Source organism: Pelobates fuscus, chromosome 5, assembly GCF_036172605.1.
Source record: "Pelobates fuscus isolate aPelFus1 chromosome 5, aPelFus1.pri, whole genome shotgun sequence".
Lineage (NCBI taxonomy): Eukaryota > Metazoa > Chordata > Amphibia > Anura > Pelobatidae > Pelobates > Pelobates fuscus.
Genome location: NC_086321.1, coordinates 150881969 through 150899122, shown reverse-complemented (window position 1 = coordinate 150899122; position 17154 = coordinate 150881969). Strand labels below are relative to the sequence as shown.

At 44.9% G+C, this 17154-nt stretch overlaps 1 protein-coding gene across 1 annotated transcript; it reads left to right on the top strand.

Moving 5' to 3' along the window:
- The first annotated feature begins 1938 nt into the window (after positions 1–1938).
- On the top strand, positions 1939–7098 carry LOC134612639 (protein kinase C delta type-like). The gene is made up of 6 exons (XM_063457049.1): positions 1939–1997; positions 2134–2272; positions 2884–3075; positions 3811–3939; positions 5881–6090; positions 7013–7098. The coding sequence occupies exons 1-6, from the start codon at positions 1951–1953 to the stop codon at positions 7049–7051; spliced, it is 756 nt and encodes a 251-aa protein (XP_063313119.1). The 5' UTR covers positions 1939–1950; the 3' UTR covers positions 7052–7098.
- Positions 7099–17154: the final 10056 nt, after the last annotated feature.

The following is a 17154-nucleotide window of genomic DNA, read 5'->3' as shown; positions in this document are numbered from 1 at the left end:
GCCTTAGAATGGCCGGACTAACGTACCGAGAGTAATAGAGAATAGTCAGAGACAAGCCGAGGTCGAGGGAACGAGAAGACAGATAAGCGAGAGACAAGCCGGGTCAAGGGATAACAGAGATAAGCAGGGTAGTACAACAAGCCGAGTCAAAACCAATAGAGCAAACTAGAATACCAGAGCACTGAGTGACTAGACAAGCTAGAACCACGACAGGGCAATGAGCTGAAGTGAGAAGTAAGCTTAAATACCCTGGCTCTGGATGGTAATCACGCCTCTGACAAGTACCGATTGGATATCGGACACTTGAGTGACAGGTCGCTCGTGATAGCGTCATGACGTCACGTATTGAGCGTCCCGCTAGAAAAGGATGTGGATTCCTCGCGGTCGGTGTTTAAGTGACTGGATGAACCGCGAGGAACGAAGGAAACAGCTCGTTTGGACGGATAAACTACTAAGTCTCTACCTCTTTTAGAGGTAGAGGCCTCAGGTACCCTGACAGTGTGTCAGTATATGTATCTGTGTGTCAGTATGTGTATCATTGTATGTGCCTGTGTGACAGTGTGTGTCAGTGTGTGTGTCAGTATGTTTATCATTGTATGTATTTGGGTGTGTCAGTATGTCTCAGTTTATCTGTCTGTGTATCTGTGTGCGTATCTGTATGTAGTCAGTGTGTGTATCTGCATGTGTGTCAGCGTGTTAACCTGTGTGTCTGAGCATCTGAGCATCAACATTAAATACAAATACACCCCTCCATTCAAACTTCAACACTACATACAAACACACTCCTGCATTGAAACGTCAACATTACATACAAATACATTCCTGCATTGAAAGTCAACTCTTCATACAAGCACACCTCTATCTTAAACACCAAAATTATATATAAACAAACCCCTACATTAAAAAAACAGCACTACACTTAAATGCACACTTGCATTCAAACTCTAACACCACATACAAACACATTCACACAAATATACTCCATACAAAAACATGCTTACATTCAAACACAAAAACACAGTGCTAAATACAACCCTGCAAGCATGGGAAATTGGTAGAGCCCCAGCTGTCAATGCATTGTTGGAGTTACACGACAGATAGGGTTCTACCTTCTTTCCAACCATGCAATTGGGGGTCCCAATGAAATTCTTGCACCAGGGCTCTTTCAACTTTAGTTCCGCCACTGCGTTGGGGTGGAGGCCTGATTGCATGCCAGGGAGTGGGTCCAGGGGGCCCAAGCAAATGCTTGCCCAAGGCCCAATCAATATTAAAGACGGCCCTGATTATATGTATAGTACATTTGCATTTGGTACCAAGCTCTGGGGGTGCTGTCTGCTATTTGAGACAAGCATATGATCTTCCTGAACCACCCAGCACTGTTGTGAGAAGCAATGTGTCTATGTTTCTTCCCCCATAGATACTGCTCGGCTGCCTCTGTCAAATCAGAAAGTGGCAGGAATATGTTATCAATATAATTTATAAGGTGGAAGTGCCCCCATTCTGTTATGTGTAAGAAGGAGGAGAAGGAGGCATAGCATTATATACAAATGTTTCTTCAGCTTAGACTTAGAACTTTTAGGATCAACTTTGGTACCTATTAGAGTCTATAGGTTTATAGGGTAAGGAGTATCCCCATTTAATAGCACTTTAAAACGTGAAATTACACATAGGGCTCCACAATTAATAGGAAAAGTGGGGAAATAAAAAGGGAATTTGTTTAAGACCAAATAGTCATACTGAAAATGGTCTTCAGTCTTCCAGCTGCATTTTTCTGGTCAGTTATAACTGTGTCCTCCTAGCTGCTCATTTCAACTTGCAAGAAGTCCAGAACATGGTAGTATTAAAGCCAGCTGAGGAAATGTATATAATGTGCTTTGTGTTTATAAAATTAAATAGGGCTAATAAATTATACATTTCATTTATTTATTTTTCAGGTTCCTTGCTGCTGAAATGGTGTGTGGGATACAATACTTACACATGAATGGCATTATCCATCGGTAATCTATTGTATTAGTTAATTATTATATATCGTATGCTCATTCTCTCTCAGTTCTAGGCTTTATATTTGTTATCCTTTGTGTTTGTAATTATTGAAGACTGATTTTTCATTTGTAAAGTTTATCTTCCCTACAGAGACCTGAAGCCTAGAAACATCTTATTGGATGGCAATGGTCATCTTAAGATTGCAGATTTTGGCTTGGCAGTAGAAAATATGTTTGCCGGGAAAACATGTAAAGAGTATGCTGGCACTGCAGGATACATTGCTCCTGAGGTAACAAATACATCGCAAATCCAATAGTCTGTTAATTTGAAACTATTTATAAAGAAAGGAGTGGAACAACAACATATCATTATGTACATGGCACTAGAGTCTTCAGCTTAAAATACACTCAAATTGGTAATTTTCTTCATATTAATCAAATTATATCTAGAAAATCACAATTGAAGGCTGTCTGCAGAAGTTGTGCCAAGATCTTAAAGAAGAAGATATAATCTATAAAGTGTAAAGAAAGTGAGGTTTTCTGGAGTATTATCCAAAAATAAAATACTCCACCATAGCAAAGCTATTAATATATTAAAATAATGAAATTATTGTCACTTTTATTATTCAATGACTCTTACTAAAATTCTGTAAAATTAAAATTACTATATATCATCTCAATTGAAAAGCCCCTTACTCCTCGATTTTAGAAAATGTTTAGAAAACAATATATTTTATACAATATTTACAAAGTATTGCAAAGTTTCATGTCTTATTGTCATGTTCCACACTTTGTCTCTCCCCTACAATTTATTATTTTGTATTAAATATTTGGGATTGTAATAGATTTTCCTATGTGTCAAATTTTGCCTAATATTCTTCTGTGTTCATTATATTGGTAGATGCTTAAAGAGCACAGATACAATGCTTCCATCGACTGGTGGTCATTCGGAGTGATTCTGTATAACATGGTTACTGGAAAAAAAACATTTTGCTGTGATAAATCCAGCAATACTAAAGCTAAATCTACACTGGAGGACACACCAAGTTATCCTCCTTATCTGCGTGCTGTTACACAAGACTTTTTAGAGAAGGTGGGTATGAATGTGCTATATAGGATAATACCATAAAATAGGAAAGATATGTTATAAGGAACAGATTTATAGAACACCGAGTGGAGTTATAAGAAAGAAAGGTTTGGATATGTTGGCTATTTTTGCCACCTAAATCCTAACTTATAGAGATATCATGTTAGATAGAAGAATAAAATAATATTTGTGGTTGAATGGTAAATGTGGGTAGTTAGAGAAAGTAAATTTATAAAAAAATAAATAAAAAAAATTATTCCCCTACAAAAATACTTCTAGCAGAAACATAATGTGTACTATGTTTAACCCCTTAAGGACACATGACATGTGTGACATGTCATAATTCCCTTTTATTCCAGAAGTTTGGTCCTTAAGGGGTTAAAGAACAGCAGGAAAAACCCATGCACAAATCCCATCCTGATAGAAATAAGAAAATATGGTGAACAGTCATGTCTTTTAAAAAAATCCTTGATTATAATTCTTAGTTTCTATTTCACAAAATGCCATCAACTCCCACTGTATCATTTGAAGTGAAGAGAGAAATTACCAATTCAGCTCATTATGACCCTAAAACAGATAGAAGATATGGGGTAACACAAAAAAGGATAGTGATCTTAAAATTCAATTAATATTGTTTACAATCTTATAATTAAAATCATAATTATTCTATAAACATAACTTAATATGCTTATTGGATAGATTTTGTTTGACTGATTTGTTTACTTTTGGTTTTTTTTACAGCTGCTTTGTAAAACACCTTCTAAACGCCTTGGACACAAAGGAAATATACGCAAGCACCCCTTTTTCAAATCAATAAATTGGGAGGAGCTTGAGGCTGGGCGACTAGTCCCACCATTCTTGCCTTGCACAGTAAGTACATCGATAGAAGTTTGAAATTATGTGTGACTTATGAGATCTCTGAAATATTTTCTAATTAACTCCTTCCCGACCTCGGACGTACTAGGTACGTCTGACAAAAATGGCCCTTGAGGAACTCGGATGTACTTAATACATACGTGGAATTCTTAGTATTTACCCGATCGCCGCCGTTCCCTCTCCGGTGATCGGTGTTTCTCTCCGTCTGCGGGGGACTGTCTGACAGTCCAGACATTCCCCCCTTGGTAAATTAGGACCACGCGGGCCATGTGATCACACTGAAAGAGCGGTCACATGGCCGCAATAGGCGTCCATAGTGCTGCCTGAAGGGGTACTGCCTGAACTGGCAGGCAGTCCCCCTGCTGGTGAAAAAAATTAAATAAAAAATGCTTAGTAAAGAAAATAAATATTATTATCTATATAATATGTATATAACACGTCATAAGTAAATTCCAAAGAACTTTCCCATGCTGTGTAAAATGACACAGAGCACTGTGATTGGATGGCTTGAAATCCATCCAATCACAGTGCTCTGTGTCATTTTACACAGCGTGGGAAAATTTTACTTTCCCATGCTGTGTAAAATGACACAGAGCACTGTGATTGGATGGATTTCAAGCCATCCAATCACACTGCTCTGTGTCATTTTACACAGCGTGGGAAAGTTCTTTGGAATTTTCCCACGCTGTGTAAAATGACAAAGAGCACTCTGATTGGCTTAAACCAGCCAATTAGAGTGTTCTTAGCCTAATTGCAGGGTGTGGCAAGACTTTATAAGCCTTCCCCCACCCTGCAGAGCTCAGTCTGCGCGGAGCCCTCCATGGGTGAACATGGATTTTTTTTTTTTTTTATTGCGTCGGTTATTATGTTTTTTTATTTGGCTTTTTTGGGGGCTTAAAAAAAAAGATTGTAGAAGAAAGAAAACATCGAATGGTAAGTTGTTTTTATCTAATTTCTTTTTTACAGGTTTTTAGGGTCAGTGGGGGGAAGGTAGGGAGATCATTTTTTTTGTATTTAGGGCCTCCACCCACCGCTCAGGGGTGGGGGCCGGGGGGGACAATAGGTCCCCCCCTTATTGTTATTTTTAGGGCCTCCACCCACCGCTCAGGGGTGGGGTACGGGGGGGGACAATAGGTCCCCACCTTATTGTTATTTTTAGGGCCCCCACCCAACGCTCAGGGGTGAGGGCTGGGGGGAACCAGAAGGTCCCCCCCTTATTGTTAATTTTAGCGCCCCCACCCACCGCTCAGGGGTGGGGGCCGGGGGGGACATTAGGTCCCCCTTGTTGTTATTTTTAGGGCCCCCACCCACCGCTCAGGGGTGGGGGCCGGGGGGACAGTAGGTCCCCCCTTATTGTTATTTTTAGGGCCCCCACCCACCGCTCAGGTTTAATAGACATGCCCCTACTCGCGGTATTGGGAGTAGGGGCACAATTTACTAATACTAAGTAATTTTTAGTAAATGTGGCCACAAACAAAAAAATAGGGGGCGGACCGAACATCGCATATGTTCGCCGTCCGTGGCCAACGCGAACACGCTATGTTCGCCAGGAACTATTCGCCAGCGAACCGTTCGGGACATCACTATTCCAAAGTAGTATCCTAAAATAACGTGATTTTTCAATAACATGAGAAAAATACTATTTTCTGAAGTGCTACTTTTCTTGAAAAGTTCTTAAAAATGTGTTATGGGAGATCACAACAATCTTTTATAGGCAAACACCCCAAATACTTGTCAAATTTAAATGTGCAGATCCAGCAAATCTAAGGAAAAAGACAAAGAAATCCTAGTGCAACGCTGTATAAATAACATAGCAATTAAACTGTGCACTTAATGAATTCAAAATAAACAAGTCAGCAATTTAAACATTCAAATAAATACCCTTAAAAAATTGTCTAACCTTTACTAAGATCATGTTTATATTTTTCTCTGTAGACATCATCACACGTTTCAAAAGAAACAATGAGTGTAGAAGAAGCCATATCACAGGTAAAGACAGTGCAGAAACCAATAAATGCTAAAGACCAAAAGCTGTTTGATGGCTTTACTTATGTCAACCCCAAATGGATTACTGCTGTACAGCCAATAGCAGTTCAAGGACCATCAGGGCTAGGGGAAACATCTTCAACATCTGCATCAATAAAGGTACTAAAATACATAATGTTATTGCTATTTGGATTAATTTGGATCCTGGTTACTCTACTATAACTAAACACATTTATTTAAAAAAAAAATGAACATGAGACCTATTTTCTCACATTCCATCAGGATATTAATAATACAGACTTAAATGTTTAATCTAAAATGTTAGTATGCTTTAAATCATGGATGTCAAACACACAGGCTGCGGCCCATGGGCCGAATGCGGCCCAAAATAAACATCTTTGTGGCCCAGCAAAGATATTCATTGCTAAGGGGAACTGGAGGCACATGGAGGTGGGCCAGAGGCGGGCCAGAGGTGCATGGAGCTGCACAATGTCACATCACGTTCCAACGTGACGTCTACATGCTCCGCCTTCGAGGGGTTTCAGGTCTGGCATAAGGTACGGACGGCACCATTGGGGGTATAGATGCAGGACTCCAAATTCAGATACACAATGTGAGTGGAGTCTGAGTCTGGAGGCTAATATTGTGGGGGTTTCTTAAAACAGGGGCAGGGGTGTGGGGCTGGAGTTTAGTGGGGTTTAGTAAAGGGATGGCCTGGAGTTTAGTAGAAGGGGGCTGGAGTTTAGTAGAAGGGGTGAATAGGGTTTAGTAGAGGGGTCGAGGGGTGGATAGAGTTTAGTAGAAGGGTGGATAGGGTTTAGTAGAGGGGGAACTGGGGTATAGTAGAGGCAGAGGCATCTATCTGTAGCTGGGGTAGCAAAGGACAGCTTGATAGTCCAGGATATAGGTATTTCTCAATTATTTTCCAATAGGTATACTGACAAAATCTGGACCATTTGTGTGCCTGGAGGACTAGACTGGGAACCACTGTTGTAGACCATTCAATGCTATTATGTCTGCTGTTTAATAAATCTGTTAGGGATAACATTGATTATTTTATATGTAATTAAATGTCTTTCAGAAGGAAAGCTACCATGAAAATCCACCCTCCTCTTCTTAAGTGAAAGAGTTATTTCCACTCATATCATGTAGGGAAAACATCATAAGAAGGAAAAGAAAGATGGAAGAAAGCGAGAAAGAAATGGATTTTAACAAATAAAGAAAATCAAAGGCGTCTCAATGATTCTCCTTCTCCTCTCCAATATAAGCCATTATTTAAATTCTTTATTTTTCTCATTCTGCAAAGATGCCAAAAAAAATACGATTTACATTGGTTGACAGAACATAAGTATGTAACTGGTCACATTTTGTATATTTCACAAGCGATAGGCATGCAGAATGAGGATTTTTTTTTTGTATGCACAGTCAATAACAAAAACATTATAAAAAAGAGTAAGGGGTCCTCCTAGGCTGGGGAAAGGTAACTTAGTGGTGTTCACGAGGGGAGCAGTACCCTTTTGGAAGACTGACCCCCTCCGGCTATCTATACTGCATTATTGCATTGGTATTCGTTGTTCTGGGGGGGGGACAGGGAAAGAAACGTTCCGCTAAAGAGCGTTATAAGTGCGTGGTCAGAGTCATGCCTATGTGTGGGTTCTTGGGGGGCACAAGGACCTGCTAGTTTTAGGCGTCCTCGTTCGTGTCTTGTCGCGGTTTGCTACATTGCGAGCTGAGGAGGGGACCCTGGAGGGGATGTCTTAAGGGTGCCCCAATGAGTAACACTGGGGTTTTCTCTAGGCTAGGTGTGCTCATCGAGGAGTTTCATCACCTCCTTGGGTAGTGTGTGTGGGGGTGTGCTATTGGTAACGCGGCTAGGACTAGCATAGATAGCCGTTGGTCTGGTAAAGCCCGGCAGCCATATATGTGTATGGTTAAGATAGGGCCATCACGTGATCGCTGCACTTAGGGGAGCAGCGGTGGTTAAGCGGTTGAAAATACAAAATACAAATTAACAACAAGAAAACAGATAAGAATAACATAAAATTAAAACTGATTAACTCCTGAGGCATCAGGTGGTGTTGTGGATCGTAACTGGAGCCAGTTCGTTATGGTGGCAGAGGGGTGGTCTGTGGGTGTCTCCTGTCTCATGCTGGATCTTGCGCGGGTGTGGACCTTTGATTTCGGCGTGGGACAAACTCTGCTATCCCCGCTGGGTTCAGGTGGGAGAGTCTCGTATTACCTTTGCCTGTGTGGGTGTCGAGGCCCATTTTGAGCAGGAGAGCGTCCAGTTCCAGATAGGTGTGTGCTCTATAGGCCATCCCTTGGTGGGTGAATAAGATCGCCCTCGGTGTGCCCCAGCGGTAAGGTACTCCGTTGTTGCGCAGCTGTTGTAGAAGCGGTTGCAGGGTTTTCCTCCAGATGAGGGTTGCGTGTGTGAGGTCTGGGAACAGTGATAATGTAGATCCCTCAAAGGTTAAGGGGGTCTTCCCTCTTGCTGCATTTTGAAGCATTGCTTTGTCCTGTAAGGACTGGAATCTAATAATAGGATCTGCAGTGGCTTCCGGGGGTGCCTTCTTTGATTTAGGAAGACAAAACATCTCGTCAAGTTTCAGCAACTTCATTTGTTTAGGCGGTAAAAGGACTGCGATCAATCTCCGCACATAGTGTGGCAGGTCAGTGAGGGTGACCGAGTCCGGGATTCCACGAATGTTTAGATTATATTTCTTGCGTTGGTCTTCTATGTTGTCCAGCCTGTCGGCCGTTGCCAGTTGTTGCCTTTGCAGGTCCTCGATTTGTTTCTCGACTGAGGTGAGTCTGGTGTCGTTGGAGCTCTCGGTGGCTTCCAGGAGGACAATCTTGGCTGTTGCGCCTTCAACTGCGTCTTTAAAGTAGGCCATGTCCGCGGCCATGTCCGCGGTCTGCCAACATAGTTTTGTGCAGATCCGCCGTTACTGGTGCCCCGGCTGGTGTTTGTGCGGGAGAGGGTACTGGTGGTAAGCCCAGTACCGAGCCTCTGTAGAGTCCCACTCCGAGATCCGAGGGGGTTCCATCCGAGGAATAGAAGGAGCCGTCTTCCTCCAGCGCCATCTTTTGCCACGCGGCCTGTTGCGCGGCCTGCTGTGTGTTGCGCAGAAGTTCCCCAATATCTCTGGCGTTTGGGCTTTTCCCGTGTTTGGGTTTTTTGTGTTTTCTGCCCATCTTGTTCCCCTGCTAGGAATGCGAGGAATTGGTCGGTGTTTTGTCCAATTTCCACCCGAAATTCGTTATTCTTATTCTACTTGGTGCAGAGCTCCAAAGTGTGCGACCGTTCCGTTCCACGGCTAGCTCCGCCCCCCTCTAAGCCATTATTTAAAGCCATTCACTAAATAGGAAGTACTTCATGGTTCCACAAATCGTGAATATAATAGATCCATCAAAATAAAACATTTGCTGGAGTAGTGGGAAAGGACAGGGTTCATGGGTGCATATCTGGTGGAAAAGTGAGAAGATCTCAAAGTTGGATAAAAATGTTCCAAATAATTTCAGAAATTGTAGGGGGAAAAAATGTCCCGTGTCCCCAGAAAGCCTTACTGCACTTAAATTAAGGAGGGATCAAAAAAAACCAACAACATGGGTTGATTCACCATGTCCTTTTGGCAATGAAAATCACCATTGCCAGAAAATGGAAACATGTGGATACCATCTGTTGGGAACATATTAAAAACCAAATGAATATACAAAGACATATGGAAAAGGGATTGTTTAATAATAGCAGAAGTACCCTCAGGTTTTTTTGATATTTGGTGGAAATGGAATAATGTGGTTTAAGATATATTTCACCAGGGGGGGCGGCGCCTGACTTCCGGTGTGAATGGCGGTGCCTTGCTAGAGCTCCGAGCGATCTGGTCCTACAGCAGCGATTATCAGCCGCAATCCACAGCCAAAACCACCCTAAAAATACACCTCAGCACCCACAAATCGGAGGTGCACCCGAGGGAATGGGAGGAGGAAGAAAATCCAAGCAGGGGTCGGCCGTGGCCCCGATCTTCAAAAGCCGCAGGCCGGAGGAGGAACAGAAGGCCGGTGAGCAAAAGGAGTACGACTCCGATTCCACAGCTAGCGACATTAGCCACCACCACAACAACAGCCCCATCACAAGGGAAGACCTCAGAGGTTTACTACAAGACATTAAAGCTAATCTGACTGCAGAATTTACAAAGCACTTAGCGCCCATACGGGCAGGCCTCACTGACCTCGTGCAACGCACTAGCTCCCTTGAAGATAAAATGGCCGCCACCACAGTCAGAACAGACCTCCACGACCAGGCCATAAAAGACCTAAGAGACCAGGTGAAGCAGCTCGAGGATGCCCAGGAAGATCTTAATAACAGATCACGACGTAACAATATCAGAATTAGGGGCATACCCGAGGCGATAGATATGGAGTCCCTCGCGACCACTATCAGGGAGACATTCTGCAGCCTACTTCCAGAGGCTCCCCCTGCCGAGCTACTCCTAGACCGAGCCCATAGGGCCCTGCGAGCTCCCACACCGGGCATGACCCGCCCGCGGGACGTGATAGTAAGGCTACACTATTTCCACATCAAGGAGGCCATAATGAGAGCCGCCAGAAACACTCCTCTCCAAATTGAAGGCCATCCAGTGATGTTTTTCCAAGACTTAGCCCCTAGCACCTTAAGAAAACGCAGAGAACTGCGTCCACTTACATTGGAACTGACACGGAGGAGAATCCGGTACGCTTGGGGGCACCCCTTTAAGCTCACAGTACGTAGAAACAACCAAACGTACACATTGCACGACATCGCAGATGCAGCCAACTTCGCTGAAAGGCTGGGTCTCCCCCACCTCGAGGCCTCCAATGGCGAGAGATCTAACAGGGCCCAGACACCACCGACCCGGAGAGAAGAAGCACCACATCACCGACTTCGCTCACCTGCTGAAGACCTACACCCCAACGATCAGAACTAAACACCACCGACTAGCAAGAGGACTCCACATAAAGGCCACACCTGACATCCCAACACAGACTGTACATAGTCACTCACCCAGAGACTCCGACATATGAAACCCCAAGACTCACCCGGAGATGATGCGACGAAGATCTTCAACATCACCACAGCTAACCTGACGACTAAGAAGCCGACTCTTCATAACCGCATCATAAGTATTTCTTAATATTGGTAGGGCATGATTGCAAAACACACCACCACCCACCTCCCCACCATAGCTTAAACCATCGGGGCCCCTTCACCCCGATAACTGCCCACGAGACACTTCCACAATTGCTGTGGATATGGGACGGAAGGGAACACAGCACAGGGGAGGAGGAAAAAGAAGGGGGAAAGAAAATAATATATAAATAAATAAATAAATAAATAAATATAAAAAAAAAAAAAAAAAAAAAAGATATACATATAAAAAAAAAAAAAAATACATAAAAAATGGGGAAAAAAAAAAAAAAAGGAGAATAATGATAACGTTACCCTATCGGAAAATACCACAAGCAATGGACACACCACAACCCCAACATAATCGAAAGCACCCACTGCCACCATACACCATACATAATATTTGGGGACACCAGGGAACTGACCAAAACACAAAAAAAAAATAAAAAAAATAAAAAAAAAAGAGGAACAAAGCCAAACTGGTTCAACAGTGCTCCCCATGAATGCTTAACACCTTGAGTACAGGAGATACAATAAGCCTAGCATTGTAATGATAACCAGCAGTATAAAGGTTGCAAATACTGCACACTTCATAACGAATGGAACACTTAAGGACGAGATTTGTACAGAAGTGTCAAGTGATAAGAGATGGGGGGTTTGATGGGAATGTACTGACATTGAGATTGTATTAATATTAGGTGTGCAACCAAAACGTTCTACTAATGTTATGAATATTGTTAATCGAATAGCAGGCGCTGTTATATAACTAATCTTTGTTTATCTTGAACAGGAACGCTTCTGACTAACCAGGGTATACATACCACGATATCCTGCCCAACTATGATGACTAAATTACTAGACGAAACCAGTACTGGGACGCATCACCCTCTGGGGGAGACTTACAACGCTCAACAGACAACTGACTCTGGGTACAGTAAGCACCTCCATCAAACATTCTATGACACCACACTCCTGGGGCCTCTCCCCGTTCATCCCCGACCGCCCCCGCCCCTAGGGGGGGAGGCGGGGGGGAAGGGGGCGATGCCACAGGGTCCAACACATGGCATACACAATACTCGGACCTCGATACATTAGGACATTGCACCGACAAAAATATAGGACCAGAAAGCGACTCTGGCTACCCGCCACCACAGACCACCACACTACCTACTCTTACCCCTACCCTATAAGGAGCGGTCAGGCGCACCACCCCACTACCTGCTGGCAAAGTATAAGACCAGTAGTTTGGCCCCTAGGGCCCTTTTCAATAGAACCTCACACCCCCTACCTCTCACCCTCCCCAATCCACACCCCTCCCTAGAACCCACCACTGAGGCACGGGATCACAGCCCGCAACCGGGCACATCTGCCACCTCGCCCATAACCCGCATAAACTCTACACACTACGTCAAGAAGCAGAACCAGCATAGGATCTAAGCCGTCACGATGCCCCTATCAATAAAATGCGTTTCTATCAACGTCAACGGCCTCAACACACCCATTAAAAGGCACGGCCTACTACGATGGGCACACAGGCAACACATAGACGTATTGCTCCTACAGGAAACGCACTTCACGTCCACGAGATCGTTCCCCCTTACAAACCGTTACTACAAACAAAGCTACATGGCCCACTCCCCAGACACTAAAACTAAAGGGGTGGCAATTCTACTCAAAACCACATGCCCCCTGACGGACGTCGGGTGTGTCATGGATCCACAAGGACGATATGTTACAATAGAAGGGAAAATAGGCGCTACCCCCTATGCCATAAGCTCAGTCTATGCCCCATCTGTTCCTAACAGCACGTTCTGGCAACATTATGCATCGCACCTACAGGCGTATGCAGGCAAACGCTTAATAATAGGAGGAGACTGCAACGCCACACATATCCCGGCCATAGATAGATCAACTCGCGAGACGAACGCCCCGCAACCGTCCAGAAACGACACATATTTCGCACAATTCTTAGCCACACAATCATTAGTCGACATATGGAGGGCGCAACATCCGACCACCCGTGATTACACCTTCTACTCACACCCGCACTCCTCATACTCACGTATAGACCATTTTCTCGTATCCCCGAACCTGACAACGCAGATAAGTCACTCGTCCATAGGCACTATCTCACGGTCGGATCACGCCGACATAACTATCACCATCCGCATACCAGACCTAAAACGACCTTGGTCGTGGAGGCTGAACCCACTACTCCTACACGACACCCAAATCAGGCTCTCAATCGCCAAAGCCATAAAAGACTATTTTGACACCAACACTACCTCGGTTGCTTCCCCAATAACACTGTGGGCTGCACACAAACCAGTGATCAGAGGAACCCTCATTAGCCTAGCCTCTGCCTACAAAAAAAGAAAAACGCAACAAATAACGGAGACGCTAACCGAGCTACGAAAACTAGAAATGAGCCACAAACATAACCCACAACCACAAACGCTACGAGACCTAATTGCCACAAGAGATCTCCTCAAAAGACTCACACACACAGACACGACCAAAGCCATGATGTGGCTTAAGCAGAAATACTATGAAACGGGCAATAAAGCAGACACTATGTTAGCCCGGCGACTTAAGAAACGCATAGAATCCAAAAAAATATCATCAATACGCACAAAGACGGGCACAATTAGCAACTTGCCTGATCAGATAGGAGACACGTTCCAACAATATTTCAAATCACTATATAACCACTCCCCACACCTCAACCAAGAGAACGCAACATATCGGGAACAACTGGACAAATACCTACAACGCACATCATTACCCGCCCTATCCCAGGCCGCCAAACAAACCATAGCAGCTGAGGCAACGGTAGAGGAGGTTGCGACAGCCCTCGGGGCCTGTAAACCCAACAAATGCCCAGGCCCAGACGGATATACTGCCCTCTACTATAAAGAATTCAGCCCCTTACTCCTCAAACATCTATGTGCAGTGTTTAACGCTACCCTGAAAGGAGATCACCTCCCACCCGACATGACGACAGCGAACATATGCCTACTCCCCAAACCCAATAAAGACCTCACAGAACCGGACCATTACAGACCGATCTCCCTACTCAATGTAGACCTCAAAATTATGAGCAAAATGATGGCTAATAGACTTAACCCGTACCTAGAAAAATTAATACACCCAGATCAGGTGGGTTTTGTCCCCAACAGGCAGGCACTGGATAACACGCGCAGGAACATTGACCTCATCTGGCTGACCCAACACCGCAAAATCCCCACCACAGTAATATCATTAGATGCCGAAAAGGCATTTGACCGCCTGCTATGGCCCTTCCTGTACCGCACATTAGAACACATGAATTTCCCGAGCTCATTTCTCGCATTCTTGCGGGCAACGTACCACTCCCCGCAGGGAGCCTTACTACTCCCCAACATCTCCCCACCTAGATTTCCGATCCTAAACGGAACGAGACAAGGCTGCCCACTTTCACCCCTCATGTTCGCCATATCCCTAGAGCCCCTTCTTCAGGCAATCCGTACCAACCCTAACATCGAAGGTGTCAACATCAGAGGAGACTCATACACAGTATCCGCTTACGCAGATGATATACTCCTCACGCTCACCAACCCAGATCACTCCATAGACCCCATGCTAGCCACCATACACGAATACGCATTAGTAGCAGGATACAAACTGAACATCGCAAAATCGGAAATACTACCGATACAACTGTCGGACTCGCAACTATCCAACCTAAAAAACAAATATCCATTCCGAATATGCCCCTCTAACATAACATACTTGGGAATTCAGCTCCCAGCTGACCTGAATACATTATATGGGAAAAATTACACACCGCTTCTGCGTAAAGCACACACCGACCTCCAAAAATGGGAATCTCTGGGAATATCATGGCTAGGCCGGATCACATCAATAAAAATGAACCTTCTCCCCAGATTGTTGTATCTCTTCCAGGCACTACCCATACCTCTCCGCACGACAGACTTCAAAGCTCTACAAACAGCGGTAGACAAGTTCATTTGGAACGGGCGTAAGCCCCGGGTCCGCAGAACCACGCTATACGTCCCAAAAAAACAAGGAGGCTTGGGGTTACCAAATTTCATACACTATCACGCAGCTGCACAACTGACCCAAATCCAACACTGGCATGCACCTCCGCAAACCAAACGGTGGGTAGACATAGAACACACAATTTTTGGAAGAGATCACCCGTCTCTCTACATGTGGGTCCCTAAACCATACAGACCCCTGCCCCCCCCAACCGCCCCCTCCATCACTCACTCCCTGGACCTATGGGACAAACTACAGACCAAATATGACCTATCCTCTTTCCTCTCCCCAATGACCCCGATCTGGAGGAACAGACTGTTCCCACCAGGACTAACCCCGAAACACTTCGCTAGCTTCGACCAAAGAGACATGGACAGGCTTAAGCACTTATACCTAAACAATAAGGTGATACAATTCTCGGAAATCAAAGAGGCGGACACGCTGACGACATTCGATCACTTTAGATTCATTCAACTACGCAGCTTTGCCTCAAACCCGATAATTCAACAAGCAGGCACAGCAACGCCCTCCCGATTCGAAAAAGAATGCACACACTGCCCGACCAGACGGGGACAAATCTCAGACCTGTACACATCCATAGCAACTCACCCCACTCAAATCACGCTCCCGTACATAGCAGCCTGGGAGAAAGACCTAGGACCCCCGGGAGACAACACTGACTGGGCTGACATCTGGGACGCTACAGCGTCAATATCTATCTGTGTAACTCACACAGAACAAGCATATAAGATGCTATTCCGCTGGTACCTTACGCCCAAACGCTTAGCAATTATACACAAAACACCCGACACTTGCTGGAAAATGTGCGGCGAACAAGGAACGTTCCTCCACTGCTGGTGGACTTGCCCCAAGATCAAACCCCTATGGACGCAGGTCACTGCTCTACTGACAAAAATCTTGCACAAACCGTACCCACTAGACCCATGGGCGCTGCTGCTCTCCAGGCCCTTGGAAGACCTAACCAGAGCAGAAAACAAACTTAGTGCCCGTATCGCCCTTGCAACAAGGAGAGCAATAGCGGAACTATGGTCGACCACCCGAATCCCTTCACCAACGATCATCACCAAAAAAATATTAGATCACATACAAATGGACAAACTTACGTCCTTGATCCATGACACACCTCGACGCTTCCACAAAATCTGGGACCCATGGATCGAGGGAGACACCGCACTGCCATGGTAGCGCTAACATACGCAACAAACGACCCACCACCTCTGGAATATGGGCCCACCAATACACACGATTAAAATGGCCCACTAACTGTAAGGTCCCCATAGAACATATCCACCACCTAACCCCACCGGGAACATCGGGCTGGGATCCCGTGCCGTACCTCACCCTATCTATCCACCCAAAGTACCCCCCACCGGGGAGAACTCTCCAAAGACTTACTCCCCATCCAGGACACCATTACCTCACCCCGATACCAGGCTCAGATACTTAGATTCCCCAATATATCATGACACACAAGCCCGAACACACGCAAACCCAAACTACAAAAGACGCTTGTGACTCAGGTCCAGAACTGACCCCATGAAACAACAACACAGACTTTCTACACCATAACTCTCGACGACCAACTGCATCTTCTCTGGGAATCGCAGAGGGAGACGCGGGAGGAGGGAGGGAGATAATAGAATGACTACTACCGGAACGCAACAAAGACTCCCTAGAAACCACAGAGACGCACCAAGCCATACGGGTGTGCACTGGATAACGATGATATACACCAAGACAGCCAAGGTCCACCCACTATCAATGTTGCTCCCCCTCCCCGCCACACTAACTCTCTCGCTTTCAACACCCCGTTGAGAGACCAAACCCTTCCCAACGATGCATAGTGACAACACATATGACGGACAAGCGGATGAATATACGGGAAAACTATCCAGAATGCTCAGGGGTGAAATATACACCACCAACCCTCCCCGAAACTTCCCACATGTTACCACACCCCCACTTACTTGGGATAATTACAGCAAAATCGAATA